We start from the raw sequence: 26,382 nt of genomic DNA, 5'->3' as shown, positions 1-26,382 counted from the left end.
CTCTAATCTTAATATCTAAATTATTTCAAAATTTATCCATTGTAGCTTAGCAATTGTTGATATTAAATAACGATAAAATTTTATAAAATTTAAAACATGCTTATATTAGAAAACAAAGAATATATCATCAATTTTAGTTGAATGATTTTGCATATAATTATTATTAAATTAACTTTTTATACTATAGAGATTTTGTTTAAATTTTTTAAAGACAAAAGCTATCAACAATTCTTATGATTAAACAAAGTTAAACAGATTAATACAAATTGGAATTTGTATTAATCTGTTTGTATTAGTCAAATTGGACTTGTTTCATTTTTATTTATAAAACAAAATCGTAGATATTCTGGAGCCCCAACTAATAGGGGTTTAATTTTAAAGTCATTGTTATACTTTTCTTTTCAAGTTGATTTGAGAAGTGTCACTAGTTTTTATAATTTTGTATACTGGATATACAGTAATTAATGATAGTATTGTTGTTGTTGTGATTGTCAACTTTAGGTGGAGTTTTTCAACTTTGATATGTTCATTTTTTTAAATTAATAGTCTGTTATTATACATTTTAATAATTATAACTGTTATTATCACATTAATTTCATTTGGAAGATTTAGTAAGATAATTTTTCAGGTGAGAAATATTTCTAATTTCATAAAACAAGGAAAGCATTTCCATGAAACCTATTTCATATATTTCATACTCATAAGTGATATAAAATTATAATTTTTGCAACACTTATAATTTAATTGAATTGTTGCTGATAAATAAATAATCTATTATCAGTAATAATAGCATCATATACATAAAGTGACTTAACCATGTTTTATTTGATTTTTAATTTAAAATATAATTTCACTATATCATAATAGTAAAATATATATAATTTATAAAATATAATAATGAAATATATTTTCTACTGTTATCTTATACATCATCATATACATGATAGTTACATTTTACAACTATATACACTTTCTTTTAATAATAATTTACAATAATATTTATCTTGATATACAACAAACAAGTTTTTTTTTATTGTAAAATACAGTTTAAATTTCTTTATCATTATTATTATTATTTGTAAAACTAAAAGATTAAATAATATATAAACTATAAAAAAACACATAAATATATCATTTAATAAAAATAAGATTTCACCAAAGTCACAGATCTAAATTCTAATAATCTATTGATAGATTCCCTAATACAGATATAGACATATTATCATCCTTCTTTAATTATAGTATAAATGCATTCTAACATCCATGCATGCAAATAAATATAGTGTGACAATAATGAACATGTATTTTGTTCTCTATTTCTGTTTCTAAAATCTATTACATTTGAAGAATCAGACGATAACTGATGTCAGTCACGAGATATCTCATTAGGGTTTGATTCTGACTGGAATAATAATTATATAAATTTATTAAATTACAAATAAATGCGATAAAATGATAAAGAATTCCTGTTGATTTATCATTAATTATTGTAAATAGCAACTTTTGTCTTACAAAAAAATTATTTATAATGACTGTCATTATAATTGTTTTGATTCTTTGGTATTGATAAATGATTTATGAATTAATATAAGTTAAATTTATTAATTAAAACATAGTAATTTAATACATTATTAAATTTCATTCATTCAGTTTTTAAAGAATATTTGCTTCACAAAAAGATATTCTTCTTTTAAGACATAAAAAAAAAATTTAAATGTCAGTTTTGGAAAGAAATAAAATAAAATCTTGTAGAGTAATAATAGAGGTAAACTTTCTATTTTAATTTTTAAAAATTATTTAGCCTTTGGATGTTAAATATTGTTAAACAATATACTAGTTTTATTTGAATGCAGAGGACTGTTTCAGCCTTATGGAAAGGATTTAAAATTTACACCTTTTCTTTATGTGCATGCCAATTATTATCAGCTGAAAGTAGAATGATAAAAGATTGTCTGCTGAGTAAAAAACCATGTAATAGGTGTCATAATTTCATAATATGCTACTAAAAATTGATAGCTGCTTTAAGGTACACATTATTTCCCTTTCTGAAGAGAGATATAGCTATAGTGAAATAATTAAAAGGTGCAAGACAAAAAATGTTGACATTTCAAAGGAAGGAGCCCACTTGTTGTCACAGGAAAAGGAAAATTTAGAGAAACTGAAAGTTTGGGGGACCATGGTGACCATAAACTGTAGCCTGTTCCAAATTAATAGCACAATTTCCAAAAATCAAAGTTTATGAAATAAATACAAACACCGAGTTCACAAGTTTACCCCTCACCATATTGCAGAGAGAAAAATCAACTGCAGAAAACTAAAAGAGAAGTACCTGATAGATGAGAGATAGAAGTTTGTCATAACGCTTGACAAAGTGTGGGTGTACCTGTATGACACAAACAAAATTCAAGTGATGTACAGGTATCTCTCATACAACATGGCATTCCTACAACATGGTTTCACTCTAACATGATTCAAGAATTGGAAACATTCTCACACAAAATGTCACAATTTTTTAAATTTAAACATTGTCATTTGATATTTGTTTTTATTCAAACAAGTATGCATGTAATTATGGATTTTAGAATATTGAAATTTTCAATCTTGTTTCATGTCTTTCATCTGGTTTTCTTTAATGAAGACTGATTGTAAAAAAAAAAAAAATGCACGACAGTGGTCCATGGGATTCAAAATTGTGAGTTTAATGGTTGGCAACCACTGCTATGGAAGAGAAAAATGAGGAGAAACTGTCAGTAAAGTTTCCAAAAAGATATGAGTAAATGCCATCTTTACTACATTAGACACACTCATCCACACATAAGAAGAAGCTGATAAAGACAACGCTATTGATTCTATTTCAAGAAATATTTTTAAATCTCTTAAAAAACAAGAGAGACAAACAAGTATCATATTTTTTCCAAAAAATTCTATTTCATTATTTTGTAACTATGTACTGTACACAATGTGTAAAGAATTTGTCATAAAATTTATTAATCCTAATTAAGAAAATACCGAGAATTTGGTCCCGAAATTCATTAATTAATTAAGACTTTTCCTGTAATATGATTCTTTAATGTTCACATTCATAATTAAAACATTATTTTATTTTTATACTAAAATGGTAAAATATATTTTTGAAATATATTTAGTTATAAATTAATTATTTAATGTGTTTTATTAAATTACCTAAATTTTTCAATAAGCTGCATAAGATGGACTCATTGGTGATGTGGGAGAAGTTGCCGATGGAATAATACTACTTCCTTGTGCAGAGTCACCTCTTTGCAAAGCTTTAAACTTCAAAAATGCATCAGCTCCATAAAGACCAGTTCCAACAAACCCAAAAAACTGAAATATAAAATTTAATTTTTTATAAAACATTTAAGATATAAGTTGATAAACTTTTTCATTGTTTTAAAAGTACACACTAATTTTTAACAAATACATTTCTAGAAATGTATTATTGTTCCCTGGCATATTTTGAAATAACATCTCTCCTAAATGTACTTGTAATGAGATTTTCATCTCTTCAGTTGTGTAAGGAAAGTGAACAGATTGAACATATTAAAAAATCCATACACAATTTTAACAAGCTAAGACAGAATTTTCTTAATGAAAATTTTTGAATTCATTTATGATCTGTGATGTAGCTAGCTTTGAATAAAATATACAGTCAAACCTGTTTTTATGCGGGGGATAGGGACCGCATTAAAAAAAACGCATAAAAAAAAATCTCACGAAACTTCACGAATGGCTGTAAATAATAGTTTTCGCAACACAATTAAAAAATATTTTTTTATGCGGTCAACAGGGACCGCATAAAAAAAGTCTCACATAGAAAATAACTCAAAACCGTACGAAATAGAATTTATTGACAACAGATATCAGCACTTGACTGCATCGTCTGGTCTATCGTCTGTTTTACATATTTTTGTCCAGGTGGTGTTTTGTTGACTTAAAAAGTAAATTATTTCATTTTTCGCATATTCATGCAATAATATTACTATAATAAGTGCATTTATGCTATAATAAGTTTATTTAGCTATAATAAGTCAACGTAAGACATGACGAATCGCACGAGACTAGTCGCCAACTATACCGCACAAATTAAAAATTCGCATTAAAAAAATCGCACAAATAAAAATCGCACATAAAAAGAGCGCATAAAAACAGGTTTGACTGTATATAGTTCTATAAATAAAAAAATATATTTCATGCCAATTATTATACACAAAATAAACAAGAATTTTATCTTTTGTCATTAAAATTTTAATGCTGAAAGACAGTATTGTTTATTTTGTATATACAGTTCAACATTACAAAATATTTACACAATATATGAGAAAATCTCTGTTTTAATTTCTTGCCTATAATCTACAGCAATTTTTCATATCAATAAATGGCTCTAAGATCATTTCACTTTGTCAAGAGTGTTCTTAACACAATAACACTGCATCCAATCACATTTTGCATGTAGGGCTGATGAACCCATTCACTTCTACTTGTGAATGAATTGTATTGTTTATTTCTTACTAGACTATACAATACATGTGTCCATTTCTATCCGTCCCTTCACACTGTAGCGCTTTGCCGCTATTAACTATATGTGTATATTTATGTATTTTTTTTTGTTCGATTGTTCTATTTATATGTTTGTTTTCTCGTTTATGTCGCGTCGCGTATATGTTGTTGTATCGGGTTTTAGATGTGACGCACAGCCATTTTGTTGTGTACCGTACCGTCTGTTGTTGTCATTGCTGTGCCGTGGTTTTTGATTGGCTATTTGGAGGATCATGTGGGAGGAAAAGAAAAAGCTCCCGGATGGTGGGAGATATAAACGGGTGACTTCCACGTGTCGAGGCATTTTCATTTTTCTCTTTCGTGGATCGGGGATCTGGAGCGGTGAAGAGACGAGAGAAAGGATTCGAAGCAGAGCAGCCGATCAAGAAGAAAAAAAAAACAAGAACCAGCGAGAAGAATCTCATTTCGTAACAACGTGTCCCACGAAATACGGCGACGGTATCTACCATCTTGTAAATGTTTGTATAGTTTTTTAAGGTTTAATCGCGTATTAGTTTTAGTCTCGCGATTAATTACTGTTGTAATCATAGTGTTATTGTCATCCTTAATTTTGTTAAGAACGCTGTTTGCCTGTTTAAATCAGGCGATCAATCCCCCTTTTTTTGTGTGTGTAATTAATAAACCTTTGTTTGTTTATCTATACGCTTCTACCGACTATTCATTTCCACTTCCTTTCATACCCGCAAACCACGTGCTTGCGGAGTCTACATTGGCGTCCGCGACAGGATAGTGAATAGTCGGTTTAGCGTACATCCCCTCATTTCATTTTCGTTCAGTCCGTCGCACATTCCAGGCCCTACTATTTGTATAACGTATTCGTCGCTGCGCTGCACATCTTCGGTTTTGAAAATTTTTTTTTTTCTTTCCTTATGGAAAGCCATACTGTAGTATCATCCGGATTGGCAATGGAGGGGATCAGTAACGTCCCTATTGTTACCGGGTTCATGGGGATGATCCCATGCTTTACGAATTCGCCAGGCGATGTTTTGGATATATGTCGCTTCTTTCAAACGGTGGAAAACGTGGCGTCTCTCGCAGGTTGGGAGGAGCAAGTCAAAGTAACCGTGGTTCAGGCCAGGCTTAAGGGTGAACCACTGTCGGTGTTTTTTGACCTAAGGGACCAAGGCATCACGAGTTACGACGAAATAAAGAGGGGTCTCATTAAATGCTTCGATCGGAGGGACAAAGAACAAGATCCTTTCAGTCAAGTCCTAAAAATAGCCCAAAAGAGAGGAGAGAAAGTCTGTGAGTACGGAATCCGCATAAGGTCTTTGTTCTCGCGCGCCGTGGCTCGTAACAGTAACTTGGCCACGCTCCGGGATAACGCTGTGAAAGAGTGTTTTTTGAGAGGTTTGGCCACTGACATCCGGAGGCAGGTAATGCAAAAACATCCGGACACCTTGGACCAAGCGATATGTAGGGCAGAGGAAGAGGAAGAGATTGAGGCGGCTTGCGGAAAAGGGAAAATAATGAGCGAGGTGTGCACGAATTCAGAACATAAGGTTTCGTCCTCTGAGAAAGAGGATGGCGTGAACAGCCGTATTGCAGAGCTCGAGGGTCAAATACGGGCATTGACGGAGTCGGTCGCATCGTTAACAGAATGTATGAAGGGAAATGGGAATCCCGATAGAAAGTGGAGCAATGAGAGAAGATGCTATGCTTGCGGGGAGAAGGGGCACCTGGCTAGACAGTGCAATAAGCGTAGGCATTTAAACTAATGGAGGGCCATTTGGGAGGTCAGACAGATGGCCAGAGCGTGAGATTGGAACTGACCACGAGGATCCAATTATCCAGACGCGGGTTACCGACAATCGAAGGTCTAATGTTAGGTACCATGGTTACTTGCCTAGTCGACACGGGCGCGGAAAGGACCGTTATTAGAGACGAGCTAGCTGAAAATATAAGAAAACAGAATAGAAACTGGGTTGTGTTTAATGATTCCTGTATAAGCGGAATGTCAGGTGCTCTCCTGAGAAGTGATGAGGCTGTAATTATCGATTGTAGATTCGAGAACGGGTGTAGGGTATGTGCTAAGGCTCCTAGTTTGAGTTTTCCAAAGGGGACGGACTATGACTTAATTTTCGGCATGGATGTTATTTGCCAACACCCAGAGCTGCTGACTGGCATCAGGGTAGTTGTGAATAGTACGAACCTGAGGGGAAGTGGGGATTTCTCCATTAATATAAACACTGAGCTAGGTGATAAGACGGGGTTATGGAAGTTGGATCACCTTGAGGAGAAGGTTAAGGAGAGGGTGATCGATGTGTTAAAAAGGTATCCAAACGCTATGGCTAACGAAGTTTCAGAGTTATCGGGGACCAAAGATCACGTGCACTCCCTTGAATTGACGTCTGAGTGTCCGATAAAAGTTAAGCAATACCGTATCCCATACAGCTACTTGCCTGCCCTCAAAAGACAAATTAATGACCTCCTGAAGGCGGGAATTTGCGAGGAGAGCACGTCAGAGTGGAACTCCCCGATACACGTCGTTCCGAAGGACTCTGGCGAGCTCCGCGTCACTCTGGATCTGAGGAAGGTAAACGAAATAACGAAAACGCAGGTTTTTCCGATGGCTAGGATCGATGACATATTGTCTCAGCTTAATGGGAATAAATATTTTTCGGTTCTAGACCTTAAGGCGGGTTATTTTCAGATCCCCTTGGATCCCAGGGTGAGGCATGTTTTCGCGTTCTCCACACCTTGGGGCAAATACCAACTTTGCCGGATGCCTCAAGGGGGTAAGAACAGTGGGAGATTTTTTCAATATGTCATGACGAAAATCTCTGGCTAAGTTCGTAGGGAACTCTTGCTTCGTCTTTCAAGACGACATCGTTTTGTTTTCCCAAACATTAGAGGACCACCTTGATTTGTTCGATCGCGTCATCAGCACCCTGAATAGCGAAGGCCTTAAACTTAACCCAAAAAAATGCCAGATATTAGCTGAAGAAGTAAGTTATCTAGGGCACATAATTAGTAGGGAGGGAGTACGTCCGGACCCAAGTAACATCGAATCCATAAGAATGGTGAGGGCGCCCCAGAGCGTGAAAGGTGTCCGCAGTTTCCTTGGCGCGGTAGGGTTTTTTCGAAATTTTATACCATCCTTTGCTGACCTTGCCGCACCGCTTACCGAGTTAACAAAGAAGGGAAAAAAATTTGTGTGGGGTCTGGAGTGCCAACAAGGGTTCGAAAAGTTGAAGGAAGCCATCGCCACACCGCCATTATTAGCACACCCTAATTTTAATGAACCCTTTTTCTTACACACCGATGCTTCTAAGATAGCGGCTGCTGCAGTGCTAGAGCAACGCAGAGAGGGGGGCTTAGTACCGATCGGCTACTTCAGTAAGAGGTTTCAGGGAGCTGAACTTAATTACTCGACCATAGAAAAGGAGTGTTTGGCCATAATCATGGCCCTGAGGCATTTTAAGTTTTTAATCTTGGGGCAAAGGACAATAATTCTCTCCGATCACAAGCCTTTGGTCTTTCTTAGTAACATCAAAAACGGAAGCAATCGCTTAATCAGATGGGTGATGGAGCTCATGGATTATGACATCGAGGTGCAGCACGTTAAGGGCGTGAATAATAATGTGGCGGACTTTTTGTCAAGGAACGTTAATGGGGTATATCACGTTGAGGTAGGGGCCACGAATTTTGCTATCCCTGATAGGTACGAAATACGTTTGTCGCAAGACAGAGACGAATTTTTTGGACCTATTAAACGGGATTTAATGAGAACTCCTGATGGTAACGGCATAAGGAGTAAGATGCCACAGTATATAGTAGTGGACGAATGCCTATATAGGCAAAGTTATTTCAGGGCGCGCGATCAGTATTACAGCCAGGTCTGCGTGGGGGAAGACATTTCCAAGGAGTTAATCAAGGCTATTCATAATAATAATCTGTCGGGGCATTGGGGAGTACGGAAGACGATGATGAGCATCGAAAAGCATTATTATGTCAGAAACCTAAAGGATAAAGTAGAGGAAGTGGTTAGGACCTGTGAAAAGTGTCAGAGGCACAATATTCATAAGGGAAAGGCCCCATTTCAGGAGAATGAGGTGGCTAATGCCCCTTTTCAGAAGATCGCCGTCGACATCATAGGTCCCCTTAATACGACGAGTCAAGGGAATAGCTTTATCCTTGTGATGATCGATATTTTCACGAGATTTGTAGAGATTCACCCCTTAAGAGATCAAACTGCGTGGTCGGTTAGCAATGCTATCTTTAACTCAATAATCTGTCGTTATGGTGCACCCGAAACTATTATCTCGGATAGGGGGACGAATTTTCTTTCGTCCCTGTTCTCCGATTGTTGTAAGTGGCTTGGGATCAAGAGAAACATTACTACAGCCTACAGACCGTGTTCAAACGGGTTATGTGAAAGAGTTAACAAGTCGCTAATAGAGATGATATCAAAGTCCTCGGAGAGAGGAGGGGCGGAATGGGATGAAATGATTTATCCGGCCTGCTTCGCTTATAATAATTCGCACCACTTGGCAATTGGCGAGTCGCCTGCATTCCTGTTATATGGAATAGATCCCCGCATTCCAAATTTCGAACAACACGTCGATGAAAGCACGACTGACGAGCGTAGGACGTTTCTCATCACAAAACTTCGTGCTCTAAGGGAGTCGGCAGGGAAACGCGCTACCAAATTTAACGAGAAAAGAAGAGAATACGGGAGTAAGGGGCGAAAATTGGAGAAGTTTTTAGTAGGACAAAAGGTCTGGGTGAGAAAGAAGGGGGGAAAGAAAAATAAATTCGCGGATAAATACAAAGGGCCCTTCCGCATCATTAGAGTTGTGAACCCGACTACGTATTGCGTAGAAGGGTGTAACTTCAAAGACAGGGAGACTGTCCATGTTGACCGTATAAAGATGTGCTACGGAGAACCGGTAGAAAAAACTAGGCGTGGGGAGAGAAAAAGGGGAGGAAAAAGGCAACCTAGCGATCATGAAATAGAGGATGAAGAGGAGGGTCAAGATGGGAGATGGAACAGGAGATTGAGGAGCAGTGATGTTAGGGTAAAGGGTGTTGGCAACGACGTTCCGCAGGGGAATAGCGCTGACGAAGGCATAAGCAAGCGACCGTACAACCTAAGGCATCGTGAGATTGACTTCCGTAGGCTACACTACGGTAGTTAATCGTCTCCGAGGGGAGATATGTAGCGCTTCGCCGCTATTAACTATATGTATATATTTATGTATTTTTTTTTGTTCGATTGTTCTATTTATATGTTTGTTTTTTCGTTTATGTCGCGTCGCGTATATGTTGTTGTATCGGGTTTTAGATGTGACGCACAGCCATTTTGTTGTGTACCGTACCGTCTGTTGTCGTCATTGCTGTGCCGTGGTTTTTGATTGGCTATTTGGAGGATCACGTGGGAGGAAAAGAAAAAGCTCCCGGATGGTGGGAGATATAAACGGGTGACTTCCACGTGTCGAGGCATTTTTCATTTTTCTCTTTCGTGGATCGGGGATCTGGAGCGGTGAAGAGACGAGAGAAAGGATTCGAAGCAGAGCAGCCGATCAGGAAGAAAAAAAAAAACAAGAACCAGCGAGAAGAATCTCATTTCGTAACAACGTGTCCCACGAAATACGGCGACGGTATCTACCATCTTGTAAATGTTTGTATAGTTTTTTAAGGTTTAATCGCGTATTAGTTTTAGTCTCGCGATTAATTACTGTTGTAATCATAGTGTTATTGTCATCCTTAATTTTGTTAAGAACGCTGTTTGCCTGTTTAAATCAGGCGATCAATCCCCCTTTTTTTGTGTGTGTAATTAATAAACCTTTGTTTGTTTATCTATACGCTTCTACCGACTATTCATTTCCACTTCCTTTCATACCCGCAAACCACGTGCTTGCGGAGTCTACAACACGCTTTCTTAGAGGCATTAACAAGTCTACGGTGGAACCGTCCTTTTATTTGAGGCTACTGTCCGCCAACAAATGTAAAAAAGTTAAAATTCCTCTAGCGGTAGCAAATAATTCACATCATATAACAAAATATTATGTTTTCAAAGTTCATATTCACTTTAAATTTTGTTTAGAGAATTGTGTTTGCTACCACTAGAGGAATTTTAACTTTTTTACATTTGTTGGCGAACAGTAGCCTCAAATAAAAGGACGGTTCCGCCGTAGACTTGCTAATGCCTCTAAGAAAGCGTGTGAAGGGACGGATAGAAATGGACTCATGTATTGTATAGTCTAGTAAGAAATATATTTTCTTTTCTGAATTGTATTGTTGTTTACATGTCTGCCAGTCCTCTAATAAACATCTCCAAGCTGATCTTTTAGCTTAAAACATATTTTAAACAAATATCTTAAGCTAAGCATAGATGACAACAATAGCATCTAACTGACAGCTTGACCAAGATGACAAAATTTTCATGACAGCCAGACTCTTTTCACTGTTGATATAGTGAAAATTTATTCCAATTAACAATCCAGAAAGTTCTTATAGAAACATAATTGTATTAGTAAAATATCAATTAAAGGAATTGAAAATCATAGTGAGAGAGCATTGTAATCTTCGTGTGGATTGATTTCAACTACAGTGGTTAGTTCATTCTTGCTAATCTACTGAATTTATCAATACACCTTTAACAGTAGTGAATTGAAGTTGAAGGAACACTAATGCTTTTGATTTAGTTAACAGGCCATCTTCATGTGTGGACAGATGAAAGAGGAATGTTAGTGTCAATTAGTAAAGGGTACAATACTCATCTTCCTTACTACTATGAAAAAGAACAAGTTCACAACTCTACAATTATCTTTATTTCACTTCTTTTACTTAAGACGCTGGTCAGACAAAGGACTAGGGTTCCTTTGTTAGCCATTTTTTTATATCCCCATACCCAAAGACAATAGTGTTTCCAAACATACAAACCCCAAGGCAATGGTGTTGCCAGTACATAACAGTAACAATGTAACTTTTATACAATGCTGGAGAGGTAAGTATGAAATTTGTAACTACACCATTATCAATATATATTTAAACAGCAAAACATGGATTTCCTCTCCTTGCCTAACATCTGCTTAATCTTTTGCATCATTTGCAATTGTCATAGTCCACCTTCACTAACTTGTTTACTCTATCCCATCTTTCTTCCTAATTGATACTAGCATTCACTTCCATCTGTCCATTTCTGAAAATGGCTATTAACAGGGTCAAGAACATTAGTGTTCCTTTAACTTCATCCACTATTAAAAGTGCATTGATAATAAACAAAATAAATACTGTTGAATTATTGTTAATTTTTATTTGTAATAAATTTGAAATTAGAATGATAATTCTAGACCAAACAGCTCTGAAGAAAATTAGGTTGTACCAGAAATGAAACTGAATTGAAGTTAAACATGAATAAATAAGTAAGTTATTGTTATATAGAGGGCATTTATTGCCCATTACAGTTTTATAAACAATTGTTTAGCAGTTTCCTCAAATGGCACAGCACATCTTCAAAGATTCTAGCATGCTTTTCTTAGAAGCTCACTTAATATTCTACTTCTTTTAACATGCTGAAGGAATTATAGTTATTGTTTGTTTGAGCCTTTTTTTCTTAGGTTGCATCAATAACTTGCAAGTAATTAATAGTGGGCCCTTTCATTGTGCATTTGAAACTCTTAGTTTAAAACAATTTATATTATTCAAATAATAACATTTTATGTATAAGCTCATAAAATCCTCATGTTATTTGAGCAATCCCTAATGATCTATGCTAATTATAATGTTCTACAGAGGTTTTTTTTTTTATCTTAGGTGAATTTTTTATTATTATTTACTAGGAATGAAAGTAAGACTGGTTGAACTATTTTATGAGTATGCTCAGTATAAACCTTAAAATATTAAGAATATTAGAAAAGGCTTAAAATTCCAATTACTCATAATATGAACTTTGTATTAGAGCTTTGAAAGCCAAATTAATCAACCAGATAAATAACATCTTAGAAATGGCTTATCTGAATCTAAGTTATATTTTCCCTACAAGCAGACATTAGGAATTGTCTTAAAAATAATCTTAATTTTTCCTTATAAATTTATTATATTTTGACATTTTAATTACAGTATAACTATAATTTTTGTTCAAAATTTATTTTTATGTAACTAATACATAAAATATCTCTCATTCAGCATGCCTGATGATGAACAAAATACTTCATAAGTTCCAAAACATTATTAAATCAATGTGATTTATGATTTTTCTCACTCCATAAAAGCATTACATATTTTGTTATAAATGTTATTTGAAATGATAGCTATGACATTCTTGAGACATTTACTATCCCTGATTTGAGAAAATCTAAACATAGATTACAAATTAGGGCAAAAGTTGCAACAGGTATAACTTTTTTCTGCAGAAAACAGAAAAAACTTTTTTGTAAAACAGTGTTATAATATAATCTAATTTGTTTGTGTTTTTGTAAAATGATTGAACATTTTTAAAAATATTAATTTGAATGAAAGTTAAAAATATTTAAAATATTGATATAGTTATAAGTTGTTTGATGTACGGTACACATAATTTCAAATCCAACAACTTTAGAAGAAAATTTGTTTGAAAAAAAAATATCTTAAGTTATTAAATATAAAGATTTCAATCACTTACAGCAGCAGCAGCCCAAGCATCATCTTGACTTCCTTTTACAGACATTATAATAGCTGCAATTGCATAAAACAATGTCCAAACAGCACAATATCCAAATTCCTGTTTTAGAGAATGATAGTGTCAGAATTAATCATAATTTTTAAATAATATATAAACAACAAATTTACATATATTTATCAAATTATATATAAATGTATTATATGCATTATAAAGATTATTTTATATAATAACCATCATTTTAAACTTTTGACATAACATTTTTCCTGTGTCTAATTTTAATCTAATGCATTTTATAGGATAAAAAAAAATATTCTGTAAAAAGAAGAATTACTCATTAATTTTTTAAAATAAAAATTGCAAAAAATAAATTAGGATTATAAAATTATATTCTTTATAGTGATGTTGACTAACGATTACCGGAAGATAGTAGTAGGCCTAACTAAGGCAAGAGAAAGGCTGGATTTCCTGAACACATGCAAGAGAAATGGAGTGTTCCCAATGACAATATTTCGCATCCACCTACCGCCAGGCAATGAGAGCATATCGGAACGCAGTTTTTTAAAAATAATAGAATCCAGCAGTTAACCTGAGGAAGGACACGGAAGGCGTCCAGAAAACGTTCGTTGTTGACTTGAATTTATTTATTTCACACCGGTCACAGGCAAAAGTGAGTTCGAATTATATTTTATATTCTTTATATTTTTATTATATGAAATAATAATACAGTTCTAAGTTTTATATTAATAGTTTTGGTTAACATGTAAGAAATAAGTACAGCATTTTTGATATGTTTTGTACTAGGTACAATTTTCATAATTTGTATTGAAAAAACTTATAAAATAACAAGTTCATTTCTATGAATAGGAAGTGATAGACAGTATTTACAGACATTTTTGTTTTACACGATAGCAGCTAGCTTTCCACTGTGCTTTTTGCATGTTTTTGGCTGAAAAAAAAAATCTGCTAAGTATCAAATAGAGTTGACAATAAATTCCACACATTTAGAAGTGTGATAGTCTGTGTTAAAACACATTGAAAGCATAGTTAAGATTTGTAATGTTTGTGTTCCAAAATAACCACAAAACACTATACAATTAAAAACAAACTTGATGAAAATGCTTTAAATAGAAGCAAATAGCATCTCAAACTTTCAAGCACTTTTAAGCTTATCTCTAGAAAAGTCAATTCAAATACTAAAACTGTAATTGGTTAACTGTGGGTATCTCATAAATTAAGTCAACTGTCCTAAAGGCATCTTGCCAACAGAGCTTAACTTTGGGATGGTGATAAAGTGAATATCGAAAAGTAATCCAGCTAAAAATTTCTTATCTAAGACTTCCAAAACTTTTAACTGAAAAATTTGATATCTGACCAAAAATATTTCTTTCTTGGTTATTGTTCCAGTGACAATAGATTCTGGAGTTCAGAAGGGATGCAGTGCTTGATGAAACTAAATTCTCACTAGAAGGTTTATCTGGTAATCAAATGGATCCATTGTAAAGATAAGGAATAAAATTATAACCCCATAGAAGAGAATAAATGGAGAGAAAAATGTACCTCAGATAAACCCAAAGAAGAAAATGATTACAAAGAAAGCCAAAAGGAAACAGCAGAAACACATCTGAAATCAGAAGAAACTAAAATTTGTGAACAAGAATATCCTAAAATACACCAGCAGAGTAAATTAAAAAATTACAAAACCACGATAATGGGAAGATTACAAAGGTTTTGGTGTTTATAGCTAGAATTGCATAGAAGATATTTTAAATAGCTATGAAGAGATCTTTTCATGAAGATGAGCCCAAATGGATACAAGAAATACATGAAATGATGAGAACATTATTAACTATAATTATCAAAAGGACTTGTTAGCATTTCTTTTTATGTCCGTGTGGCTAGTTTCCTAAACAGTGAACTCCAGGAAGAGACCTACAATACATGAAAACATCCCCAGAATTTAAAAGAAACTGAAATGATCTGTAAATTAAATAAGGTCCTGTATGGCCTGAAACAAAACATTTGATGGCTACATCAGGAATCCAGGTTTGATCCAAAGTTGATAAATAAATAAATAAATAAATATATATATATATATATATATATAGGAGAATTTTGAAGTGCATGCACATATCTATGTGAGGAATTAAGCCCAAGTGTTATTTTATTTTCTGGGGTCATTACATTTTGTTGCAGTTCTTTTCTTATTTTGGGAAGTTTGTTTTGATAAAAGAGTATAACCCAGCACCTTCCATTCAAAATTAACTTTCATTTAAAAACTGAGCTTCCAATAGAGAGCACAATTCTGTTTTGTGTAAAAATTGTAATACTTGTGATTCAAAAGCCCTTTGGTATGTATGTATTTATGAAGTAATTTAGCAAATAAAGCTATTGTATTGCTTTTTATCCGTAATATCTAACAATACATATGTAGACTGTCCTTGTCCTACCATCTCTTGTAATATAGAAGAGATGGTAGATACTGTGCATCTGTCTGACTCTGTTTCAATCCTTTCCCTTTTACTTCCATCTGTTCATTCATTTGCAATATTTATCAATTCTATTCTGTAATTTATTTGCTAAAGAATTATATTCAAATACTTTGAGAAATGTTTATAATAATTTAATAATCAAATTATAATTATCATACATTTAATATGAGCTGATTAGTTTTTTATTTAACTGTGTAATTCTCATTTTGTATTCTTCCCTTTCTGTTGGATTATGCAACCTTTATGGCATAAATAAATTTATTTTACATTACAGTTCTCTGCAATCTAATTTGTGTGAAATTTATTAATATTAATACACAACATAATGAAATACTTTCACTTATTCTTGTAATAATCTCATTACTGTTAGCATGACCTTAAGCTCTTAAATAATTTTCAGTTTACAAAAATGGTCTTGGCTTTCATCTATCTAGATAGACAAAAGTCAAGACCAGATGTGAAATGCTTAGTGGCAGGAGGCACCAATTAACTATATATGAACTTCCACTTTGGGCTGGAAGTCACATTATTTCAATTCAAAACTTTTCTCCTGAATGCTGTTAGATACATGACTGGCATGACTTCATTGTTAACAGGAAAAGTATGATATACAGGGGCAAGACACCACTAAAATTAAGTGCATTGTAATGAAAAATTGTAGCCTGGCATTGTGACAATGTTACAATAAATAATTGCTCATTTAAAAATAAATTAAAATTGGTTTAGCTAACCAAAATTTTGTGGCTGTATGCCATAGTGCCATATGCCATAGCATTTTAGTTTTTGTTTTTTAGTATTACTCTCCTGTTTTTTGTCCTTTTACCTTTTCTCAAACTTTCTAATCTCCTTAATATACTTCCTTCTTGGAGGTGAGGGTCACTTCCAAGAAGAGCCAGTTCAACCAGCATAGAGGTGTCTGAGGGCATATGAAAAGGAAAGAGTGAGTTTTTGGCTTGTGCACATAGTGAGAGGAAAGAACTCAAGGAAGGGGCTTGTAACCATCTGTTACCAGAGTGTATGAGTGAATTTAGAAATCCTGGGAGGAAGTTAAGATTGTTAATTACTGATCAAAGTGTTATTCCTTGAGTCAAGTTCAGAGTGAGGAAGAATTCCTTTTCTCACTTATCTGGTGCATATGGTACTGGATTCAACTTGACCTGTTGTAAATTTGGATTAAAGAATCAATAGTTTGGTGGTAAGAGTCAGTGGACCAAAGAGAGAAAAGTGTTTTCACAATAAAGGAATTTTCCTCATGGACCATCAAGACAATGAGTATTGTAAGAATTCTCAGGACCCAGGGTACCTTGTTCTTGTCTATCTCTATCTTGAATACTTCTCACTCTCTATCTTAATTTCTTAACACTATTATAGTTGTAAATTTATTCATAAGAATTAGTTGTAAGAATTTTTGTAAGGATTTATTTTTTGTAATGTTTGTTTTTCTTTGTTTATTGTATAAGTCATTAATATTGCAATTTTTTGTGCATTGTAAAAAATTGTAATTGTTTCTGCCAACAGTCAGGGATTTTGGGTAACTGCTAGAAGATTATCCATTACTATACCTACTAAAAAGGAAAAATCAATGCATAATTAACTTTTTTTTGTTTTCTAAGGCATTGTTTGTTCTTTTATTTTCTTCTTTTTGCCTTTGTGAATCAATGGCTACATATTATATTTCATAGTATGTTGTCTAATTTAGCTTTATGTGAGATTGTCATGGGATAAATCCAATCTTATTTGTTAATATAATACAATATCTATGTGCTACTGATAAGATCACATTTGAGAAGAATGCTAAATAATTTAATTATAATTATTTTAAAATAATAGCATTTAAAAATAAAAAATGTTACATACAGCTTTTAGCCATGGTATGAAACGTAATTTCTCAATGATGTGATAAAAATAAAGAACAAGCAGAATTAAAGTTACAAAAAAACTGGTGCTGGCCACAAAATTAAACCAATTACTTGCTGAACAGTAATGACATTGAGAAGCAATGATACACAGCAAACCTACAACATTGTTTACCTGTAAAATATTACAAAAATTAATTTTTTATTATCAATAAAATAATATAATATATTTTAACATTCATTTATGAATTCCTTTATAAAGTAGAATAAATCCTTGACTTAATGTGGTTAATAACTTGATTATTAATGGCGATCATTTGGCTTAGTTTTGGAAGCATTTTTTTATTTTGTCTTTTTATTTTTAATAATGGTTACAATTGAGGTGTCACTGAATAGTTACTGTAGTAATGTATCTTTACATTTAATTTACATTGACACAGTAGTGTAGTGCCAAAATAAGCTAGCAAACATAATAGCATGTTCTTATATTCAAGATATGCTATTATAACAGAACATACTTTTTATATACTATTTAATAGCATACTCTTATTTGCACAGAAAAATGTTAAGTTGCATAGTGCTCAAATAGGATACATTTTAACATATATACATTCATTTCAAAGGAATATTGAAGCTAAACTGCTTTTGAAAAGAAAACTTTGAGAAAGTAAAAACTTTTATTGTCTCAAAGTTTTTCATTTATTATGCATGTTCAAAGCAGAACTTAATAGATAGTGTTATTAGTTATGCAAATTCATAGTTATAAGTCAAAATATTGTATCTGCATAAGTCAAGAACTTATTATACTCAATACAAATTATTTAAAATTAAAATTATATATATATTAAAAATTATGTTTTCATATTGTACTTCTCAAAAAAAATCTACATAAAAAAGCTGTTGACCATATGGAAAAACAAAAGATTGATTGCATACAGTAAAACCTTGTTATCTTGATATTAGATAATTTGAAGTCAAATCTACAGGAGTAGTCTGCAGTTCACAGCCAAGAGAATAAGATTTTGCATATATTTTAGTTCAGATAATTCAAGATATGCATGCAATGAAATTCAAAATAACTATCTGGTCTGGTGACCCACAAAAATATCATTTAATTTGAAATCTACCATCAAATTACATGTTTATAAGAAAGTTTCCACACCCAAGTGCAGTTTCAGTTTTAATAATTATACAGTGTTGATTAGATGTTTGTTCAAGATCATTCAGTCATTGTACATGTTGCATATAAAGAGAAAATGTTTTTTTGTGTTTTATTATTATTATGGAAAAAATCGTTTGGGATTTTATTATTTTGGACATTTCTTGAAAAAAATCTATAGTTTCAATAATTTCAAAAACTATCAAATACTTGTCCATATTCACAATACAATGTTTACTTATAGCTTTAGTCTTTAATGGAGCTTGTTTTCATCAGATCACATGATTTTGTAATCTTGAACTCAAGACAATGTTCACAGTAATTCTTATTGAAACACTTAAGCTTATTTCTTATGTTATTTTCAGGTATTACTTTGAATGTAATTTGGTTATGCTTTCATTGTTTTCATTAACTCACTGTCACTTGAGGTTGAGCGCTGCACTCGCTTTAGTTATTAAAATGCTTCTTGGAAGTTCTGTAGCCAAACTCTCATCTACCTTCCTTTCCGAGTATCCCCTTCAACAATATACTGGAATTGGAAATCATAGTCATCACTAATGCTTTCAGTGCTGCCTTTGTTTCAGTCGTGATAGAGAAGTTAGTGAGGTGCTTGCCTATAAGTAATCCTCTGTCTTTTTTTTTACATTCAAAGTAGTACAATTCTAATTGTAAAGTGATAGTATGTATATACAATATCATTGAACATGATGAAATGATTCTGAAATGGTTTGATGAGGAGTCTGAGGAAAAAAATGTAGGCTCCTTCCTCACAGACAATGAGAGTGAGAATCTGTATTTGAAAATTCTTAAAGTGTTGAAAAAGAAGCCAGATCCTCCACAGACAACATCAGTACGAAGAGAAAAGTGTGCATATTGCCCAAAAAAGAAGAATAGGAAAATAGCATTCACTTGTGTAAAATGTACTGCATTGTTGTATACATATACCACATAATAACAATCTGCAAACAATGCCATTTTAAAATCTAGACTAAATAGATTCAGAACTTGAATATAAATTATAATTAAGTTTAACAATAATTTCAGATATCGATTTGATCAGATATTGATTTTCTCTTTCTATATTGAAATTACTTTTAATGTATTCTAACTGCAGTAAAGTAAGATAAACATTAAAATGCTTATTATTCAAAACAACATATACATATAACTTCCTGTTCTGAGTAAAATTTCTCAAGACAAATCATTCAAAATATGAAAATATGTAGAGTGAGTGTGGCGCTAACCTTTGGGGAATGGTGTGACAAATCTGACCGCAAGTAGCACTGAGTTACGTATACACCAACTGACAGTTTTTTCAAAGTAGCTTAAATTACTAACATGTAAGTAATAACTTGTAATATTAATGCATTTGTAAATGAACAGGTGAAATTATATAAGATAATGTCAAAATTTTATTTAAGAATTACAAAAAAACTTTCATTCAAAAAAAAAAGTTTGGATAATTAGTAATGTTTTTTGGTCCCTCAAGTTTCAAAAAATGAGGTTTCACTGTAATATATAATTACAGTAAAATCAGAGGAAGAACAATTGTAACTTACTTAACAGTAAAATTTAATAAATTTATATTATTTATATATCTACAATAAAACAACATCTATTATTTGCATAAACTTAATTTTAATTTTATTTTTATTCAACTATTTTCAATTAACACCAAAAACACCTAAAACTAATTTTTAATACCATATTGCATGCAAGTCTTTCCATATTAAAAAAACTTACTCACATGAACAAATTATTAAATTTTTTTTGACTGCTTCAATCATAAGATAAAGTCAGAATATAAGATTCATTATTTGTGCATGCATTCAAATAAGTAATAAAAAAAATAACAATCAAATCATAATCAATGGCCAAGGTCTAGGGAACCAAAAATCAAATCTGAATTGTTATAAAATCCTAGAAAATTTTGAGGTGGTATGTTCTAGATGCCAGGCCTTTGTCTTTTACCACTTGGTTACCCCCATTGTGGGCCAAGACAAACCCACTACAAGTATGATTAAAAAGTCTTAGTACCCACATGGCAAAAAGAGTATTAAAAAAAAGCCAAATCTGGAAATTTACCTGAGTGTGTGTAATAAACTACAAATTCAAAATTTATTTTTAAAAAACAGCAATTTTCTAGAAAAGGAAGTATGAATATTTTTTCTTAGAATTTAAATCAAATTAAATTTTTTAAAAGGCAAATATTTGTTAGAACATTTTAAATCACAACAAATTATGTAAAAAGAGAATTGTGTGTGTGTAAAAAGTTGTCATCAAAATGTACACTTATTTGATTATATTACTAGAATAAATTGCATTTAGATTACTTCAATAATGATATAATTTGTAATCAAGAGAAGAGAATATCAAAAATTTTTACTTTATAAATTACATATCAAAGTGATTAGATATAAAATGCTAATAAATCAGTCTGTATTAGAAGTTTAATGTTAGTATGTTGTAGAGTCATAGAACTAACAATTTCATTTTTTACTAGACTACATCTTGTTTATGATATCGTACTGCCAGCTGGGTTACCAGCTTAGAGATATGAAGGAGTACATGTCAGGAGTTGCAATTTGGCACAGAGTATTAAGTGCCTAAATCATGTGTGTATAAAAAAACCAGACTTGTAGGTACTTAGGGGACCAAGAACCGAGTCAAAATAAAATAAAAAATGGCAACACTCTCTACAAACAGGCAGTAGTGCAAGATTTGCCCATACGTTGCTCGTTGGGAAGTTGGAAATGCAAATCAAATTTTGACGAATCTTTGAAAGAACCCATTTATCTGTCCCGTGTTATTCCCCACATATCTCTGGTTGCCATGTGCCCTTGATCGGTTGACTCGAGATATCTTGTTTCAGCATCGGAACGTTTTTGAAACTAGATGGCACTAGTTGTTATAATTTTATATTAAAACTAACTTCCGAAATATAATTTTTTTCCTCTTTTTACATTTATTAATATATATATATGTTGTTTATGCAAAATAAAAAAATAATTTTTGTCGATACAATAGCCACCATTACTTTTTCAAAAACGGGAAATTTTTGTTAGGCATTGACAAAAATTCAACTCCGAGTGACACGCAATGGAGAGAAATTTTGACATTGGATGGGTTAATTTCACTGAAAATGCATTGTGGATGACCTCGTGGCTGAGGCAGGTGAAGTTTGAAAGATCATGCTCAAAACCAGCGATACCAAAGATTGGAGAATGAGGACGAGACTCGCCTTAAGCATCAAAGTGATCCTGCTTACTACTGAGTCTCCGAGACATAGTCTTGTCCCAAGTATGGTTTGCTGTTTTACTTGTTGTGTTTATGGAGACAGAGGACAGACATTTCTAAAAAATTAAAGTTTTTAAAATGACAAACTATAGCAAGTGATTACTTTGTAGTTTTAAATATTGCATTGATTGAGATGGAGATAAAGTTTTTGCCAGCAAAATTTATTTAAAACTGTAAAAAATGAAAACAGCTATATCATCAATTTCTTCACATTGTCCATGATCATGAATCTACAAATATTAATTTAAAAGAACTAGATATCAGTCACTGTGACAATATTGCATTGTCCTAATGAATAGATAGAATAAAAGAATTTGTTACTGAAAAATTTTATTTAAAAAAATTATTATAGATGAGAGCAATTACATGTTTTTGTCTAGTTTTGAATCTTTTTGGGATGCAATTTGTAAAAATTGTAGACCTATAAATTCCCACTGTTGTCTTGTCAGTCTGTTCTTCCTTAGTGTTGACAATGGAGTTAGATAGGTGAAAGTGAGCCAGATTTGGAAAGCTTAGGGGCAGAAGGCCCCAATTACTTATATACCAACTTCTGGTTTGCACTGGAAGTCACATTATTTCAATTTAAAAAATTTTCCCCTGAAAAGAGTTAGATAGATAACTGGCATGACTCTATTGTAATGGGAAAAGTATGATGTATTGGGGCAAAACACTACTAATTTGTGGTGGAGAGCATATATTTTAAATTAAATAAATTAAAAATTGCAGCTTGGCATAGTGATGACGTCACAATAAATAATTGCTCATTAGCAACTGAATTTGATTATAAGAACTTTAAAACTGAAGATAATACTTAAATGTTTTTGAGTAATAATTAAATTTGTTATGAATTTTACAAGAAAATAAATTGTATTTTTTTACAAATATGAAATTTTGTTTAATAAAAAATATATATAAGAATCAACAAAGATTAAAAATCATTACTTACCACTTGGGCAATTTTTAAAATACCAGGTTTTGTTTGTGCATAACTACGATCAAAATGAATATTTACAGTTGGTTTGGATGAGGGTTGTGGAGGAGGTGGAGGAGCATGAGTTGCAGCAGATGTTGCATAGGTAGCTGCTGCAACAGTAGCTGCTGTTGAGAGAGTATTTGGGAAATCCTGTGATGCCATACTTTAAAGCATCTAATTGAGCTTAGAAAAAAAAATAAATACATTTTTTAGTATGTATATATTAACTCTAAATACAGTATGAGACACCACATATGAAATGTCAAGATTTGGAAGGTTTCTCCTTTTTCTCAAAACAGAAACTGAAACAATTTTTTTTATAGTACAATGTTCAATGATGACTCAGGATATTTTATCTTCAATTTTGAAGTTTAGACTATGGTAGTGTGAAAAGGATTAAAGATAAACTCAAAAAATATTATATTTTTTTGTAAATAGTCTAAACTTCAAAATTGAATTTTTTTTTTTTTTCTAAACAACATACCTTGTAAATATATAAAATACAAGATGTTAATACTCATCTCTTAAATTAACAATAAAATAACAAGTTTTTATGAAATTAACATTAAGTCGTTCTTTTTTCTTCTCCTCGGGCATGGGTGGTCATAACATGATGGCCAGGCTGCCAATAATGACTCACAATCTTTATGATTAACACAGTTCTTTTTAAAATATGATTAAAAATTGCATGAGATACATATCTGTACACCAGATACATAGATGACATTCTAATAATTTGAAAAACAAAATTGGATATAGAGAAGCTTCTAGAACAATTTAACACCAATCTGTACAGATTAACATTAAAATTGGATCAGAACAGTAATTCATCAGCACATTTTTAGGCAAATATTCATTTAAAAAAAAGGATGTTTTACCATTAGCATTTACTATACACTGGAGTATCTTCCATTCTTTATACCAGCATGTTCTCATACAAAATAGCAGCCTTTAGGGCATTAGTGAGATGGGCATTTATGCATTGCACTAATATGTTAGACATGAATAAAGAACTCAAACACATTGAAAAAGTGGCAATTTCTGATGGGTACTTTAAAAAACTGGTGCATAGTTTGGTGCAAAATTACATCTGAAAAACAGAATTGCATTCACAGTTTAATAACACTATAGAAACACAACATACTCCAGCTAAGTCCAGATATATAGTGGTCAGTAGCTTGTGGTGATATTTGATGATAGGGAAGCTGCGCAGACCCTGGATAGAATTATTGGAAGTGCTATATGATATTTTGGTGTGTAGCTTCCACGAGCTAAACCTTGTGAGGTTGGTGCTCTGTAAAGCGAATGTGTATAATCTGGCTGCTTTACACAATTCAGATATTTTCGCTGTGGAAGCTGTTCCGTATTCGACAATATGGTGCTTCCATTGAAAATATGCATATACAAATTTATATTCAAATACACAATAGCAATCTTATCATTTTTTTCACATGTAGTAGCCTATAGAAATTTGTAATTTTAATTAATTCAAAGTACTTTAAAATACAAAAATAATCACACAATATGTTTTTATATTTTAGAAAATACAAGGAAAGTGGCACTTCCACAGCTTCCACAGACAGCATGCCACTGATAGTGGTTAACTTCGATACAAGACAGATCAATCTATGAAGAAATTGCAAAGAATGTGGATGCAAAGATCACCTATAAACGTAATAGCACAGTATACCAAATATTACGCAAAGGGAAAGATCAAATAAATTTAAATCGGGCCCCTGGGGTATACTGTATCCCAATTACAGATGGAAGAATTGATTGCAAACTAGTATATATTGGTGCTACAGATAGATCCATCAATAAAAGAATCAAAGAGCATTGATACAATGTTGAAAAGAATAATCCTGTTACGTCTTTAACCTTATATGCCAGGGAACAGGGTGATGGCCAAACTTGATGAAACACAATTAATTAAACTGAACTTCAACAAAGAACATACAAGAACTCGAAATTATATAAATTTTTAAAGTTACATTAAAAAAGAACTATTAATCATAAAGATTGCAAGTTGGCAGCCTGGCAGTCATGTTATGATCATCTTTTGTATCGATTTTGTTTTCGACACTGTTTCACATAAAACACATAGTTAATTAACAATTAACTTTATTCCCTCTCGGATACAACTGACTGGGGTGACAACTGCACAAGAACTCCCCTCCCAGACAACGAAAGTATGTAGGAATTTTCACCCTTGACCTGACACTCAGATCAAGTTACAACCGACTGTTACAACATCATCCATGCCCAAGAAAGAGAAAAAATAACAACAATGTTAATTTCAAAACTACTTCTTATTTTATTGTAAATTTAAGAAACAAGTATTAATACACAAATGTAAAGTAATGGTTAAAAAAAAAATACAAGATTATAAAAATAAAATTTAAGCATAAATGTATACAACAGTAATTTAATGCAAGTTTAAAATGATTAAAAATTTCAAAAAAGTCTACTAAAATGAAATTCCTTAAATCAGAAAATTATATTACATATCTATATAATTACAATCTTTAAGTATGCTTTAAAATGATTTACATGTTTAAAACAAGTAAGAAACTAACATATTCATTATTTATGTTCATGGTGACTACTGAGGTGAATGTTTCTGTAGTAAAAAGTTTTACCTATGACAGAACTTTTAAAAATATTTTACATTAATCTTCTTAATAGCTACTTTTGAATTTGCAATGAATTTGAACGACTTATCATACTAGTTTTCAATAGGAAAGTTCATTGAGATTTTATTAAACCAATATGTACATTTGGGCCTATTATTACACTTCATTAGTTGATTTTATCGCACGTATTTTTGTCTTTTCCAAATTGAACTTGACATTAAATTTTAATTCAGAATTGGCATTTTCTTCGTATCTTTTGCATTTCAAGGAACTTGCCTTCTGTGGAGGAAGTAGTCACTTCCCAAAAAAAGGAAAAAAAGGTAACAGCTGTCGAGGAGATTCACCCAACAACTGCCTCTGTCCTGTTTTCTTACCAGGCAATTGCTTCCAGCATTTGAACCTATATGTATTTGAACCTACATATCTAAATAGCTAATTCTCATACATTAGATAAAGAGGGAATAAATGGGCATCTAACTACAGAGAAAATAAAGAAATGCAAAAGTAAAATAAAAATAATCAAAGGTAAATAAAACCAAATAAGTGAGTTGTTCAACTTGTTGGAATCAACGATCAAAATTATCATCAAATGTTATACGACATAGTTACATACAACGCATTGTGTTGTGATGTTTTGTAAATGTTCTTCCGTTATGTAATAAAAGGTTGGTGGTGCTATTGACCCCTTGGAGATGGTGACCTCATTTCACACTTCCCTTTTCAGCGCTGACCTTCCGTGAGTCAAGATAGTGTAATCTTTATTTCTTTGTTATATAACCAGTTACGCAA

At 32.3% G+C, this 26,382-nt stretch overlaps 1 protein-coding gene across 2 annotated transcripts in view; it reads right to left on the bottom strand.

Annotated features, from left to right (window-relative positions):
• The window catches only part of LOC136970461 (proteolipid protein 2-like), a 35,712-nt gene that overhangs the window by 3,376 nt on the left and 5,954 nt on the right, over window positions 1-26,382 (bottom strand). The window contains exons 2-6 of one of the 2 annotated variants that reach the window (XM_067264897.1): window positions 22,934-23,143; window positions 17,533-17,706; window positions 13,187-13,285; window positions 3,184-3,345; window positions 793-1,402 (exon numbers count right to left, since the gene is read on the bottom strand). In XM_067264897.1, coding sequence (XP_067120998.1) covers window positions 3,193-3,345; window positions 13,187-13,285; window positions 17,533-17,706; window positions 22,934-23,122 — 615 coding nt within the window. In that variant the 5' untranslated portion in view covers window positions 23,123-23,143 and the 3' untranslated portion in view covers window positions 793-1,402; window positions 3,184-3,192. Of the gene's footprint in view, window positions 1-792; window positions 1,403-3,183; window positions 3,346-13,186; window positions 13,286-17,532; window positions 17,707-22,933; window positions 23,144-26,382 lie in introns of those variants that run through there. The other variant, XM_067264898.1, reaches the window with a different exon arrangement.

This window comes from Centruroides vittatus, unplaced genomic scaffold, assembly GCF_030686945.1.
Source record: "Centruroides vittatus isolate TY-2023 unplaced genomic scaffold, ASM3068694v2 contig_199, whole genome shotgun sequence".
Classification (NCBI taxonomy): domain Eukaryota; kingdom Metazoa; phylum Arthropoda; class Arachnida; order Scorpiones; family Buthidae; genus Centruroides; species Centruroides vittatus.
Note: the sequence above shows the minus strand (reverse complement) of the source record. Positions and strands in the feature narration are given on the sequence as shown.